General features: G+C 50.2%; 1 protein-coding gene across 5 annotated transcripts in view; it reads left to right on the top strand.

Annotated features, from left to right (window-relative positions):
- Positions 1-206: 206 nt before the first annotated feature.
- Positions 207-1033, top strand: part of LOC113207374 (uncharacterized) — a 61512-nt gene continuing 60685 nt past the window's right edge. For 2 of the 5 annotated variants that reach the window (XM_052277627.1, XM_052277624.1), the window contains exons 1-2: positions 245-374; positions 449-614. In XM_052277627.1, the coding sequence (XP_052133587.1) occupies positions 561-614 (54 nt within the window). In that variant the 5' untranslated portion in view covers positions 245-374; positions 449-560. Of the gene's footprint in view, positions 375-448; positions 615-1033 lie in introns of all 5 variants that reach the window. The other 3 variants (XR_008012341.1, XM_052277626.1, XM_052277625.1) reach the window with 3 other exon arrangements.

The raw sequence follows: 1033 nt of genomic DNA, 5'->3' as shown, positions 1-1033 counted from the left end.
TTGAGTACCCGGCGGCGCGCGCGCTGCCCTGACAGTGGTTGACATGGCGATGCGCAGTCGGTTCTGCGCATGTCAGATCCACCAATGAGAGCGCTTGCGACCACCTATCTACATTACACCTTACTCGGGCGGGGCTCCCCTAGGGGAGCCCCCGGGATGCCCCCTCCTATCCAGCCCACCCACTTTCATCGACCCATAGCCACCACGGCGCAAATAGGTGGTGGTTAAAGTGATGGAACCCACACTGCCGTCCTGAGGAGGGCGAGGACGAATACGAGGACGAAGGGACTGTCAACAGGTCGGATTGAGGAGGTCAGCCTTGGAGTCCAATCGAACCGAAAGTCGCGGGCATGGCGTCTACAAGCAAAAGTCCTGTGAGTAGGCTTACTACCCAGCTTGAGTGGAGCTACACCGTGGACGCATGCAAAAATAAACATTTTGCCTTCAGAGCTATAACAGATGGCGTTCGGGATAACGTGAGCTGAAAACTAGCAATCCAAGGCAACTATTAGCTACAACATCTAATCCGTCTGCCCCTCTAGCAGCGCTCATGCACTTAAATGCGCATTAAATGCGGCAACGCCCCTGGCTTTAGTGCGTGGATGTGGATTAAGGTATGAAGAACAAATTGAATACGAAAAAACTCGAACGCCAACGCGTTTAACGTCCCCATACTCATATGAAGCATGTGTTTTGAATGTGTTTATCAAGGTTTGAATAGTTTTATATTTTAAAAATTGAGGGACACGATTCTTAGCAACAGCAACCTTCTACGGAGTGGACGACATCTTGGTTTTTCTCATAGGCATATATACCCTACAGCCTAAACGGCGGGTCGCGGACTTGCGAGTGGTACCGCCGAGTTTCCAGACGGTGACTTTGGAGGCTCGTGTACAGTGAAAAAAGTTCCGAACAGAAACAGATCGTGACAGCAGATGATACCTTGTCAAGAATTCTATTCCAGTCAATTAAATTTCTGTATTTATAGTAGTGGGGATACCCACATCCCCCGCCCACGCGTATCAGTTCAGGA

This window comes from Frankliniella occidentalis, unplaced genomic scaffold, assembly GCF_000697945.3.
Source record: "Frankliniella occidentalis isolate FOCC.00 unplaced genomic scaffold, Focc_3.1 Scaffold11, whole genome shotgun sequence".
NCBI classification, from domain to species: Eukaryota; Metazoa; Arthropoda; class Insecta; order Thysanoptera; family Thripidae; genus Frankliniella; species Frankliniella occidentalis.
This window is presented reverse-complemented; position numbering and strand designations above follow the sequence as displayed.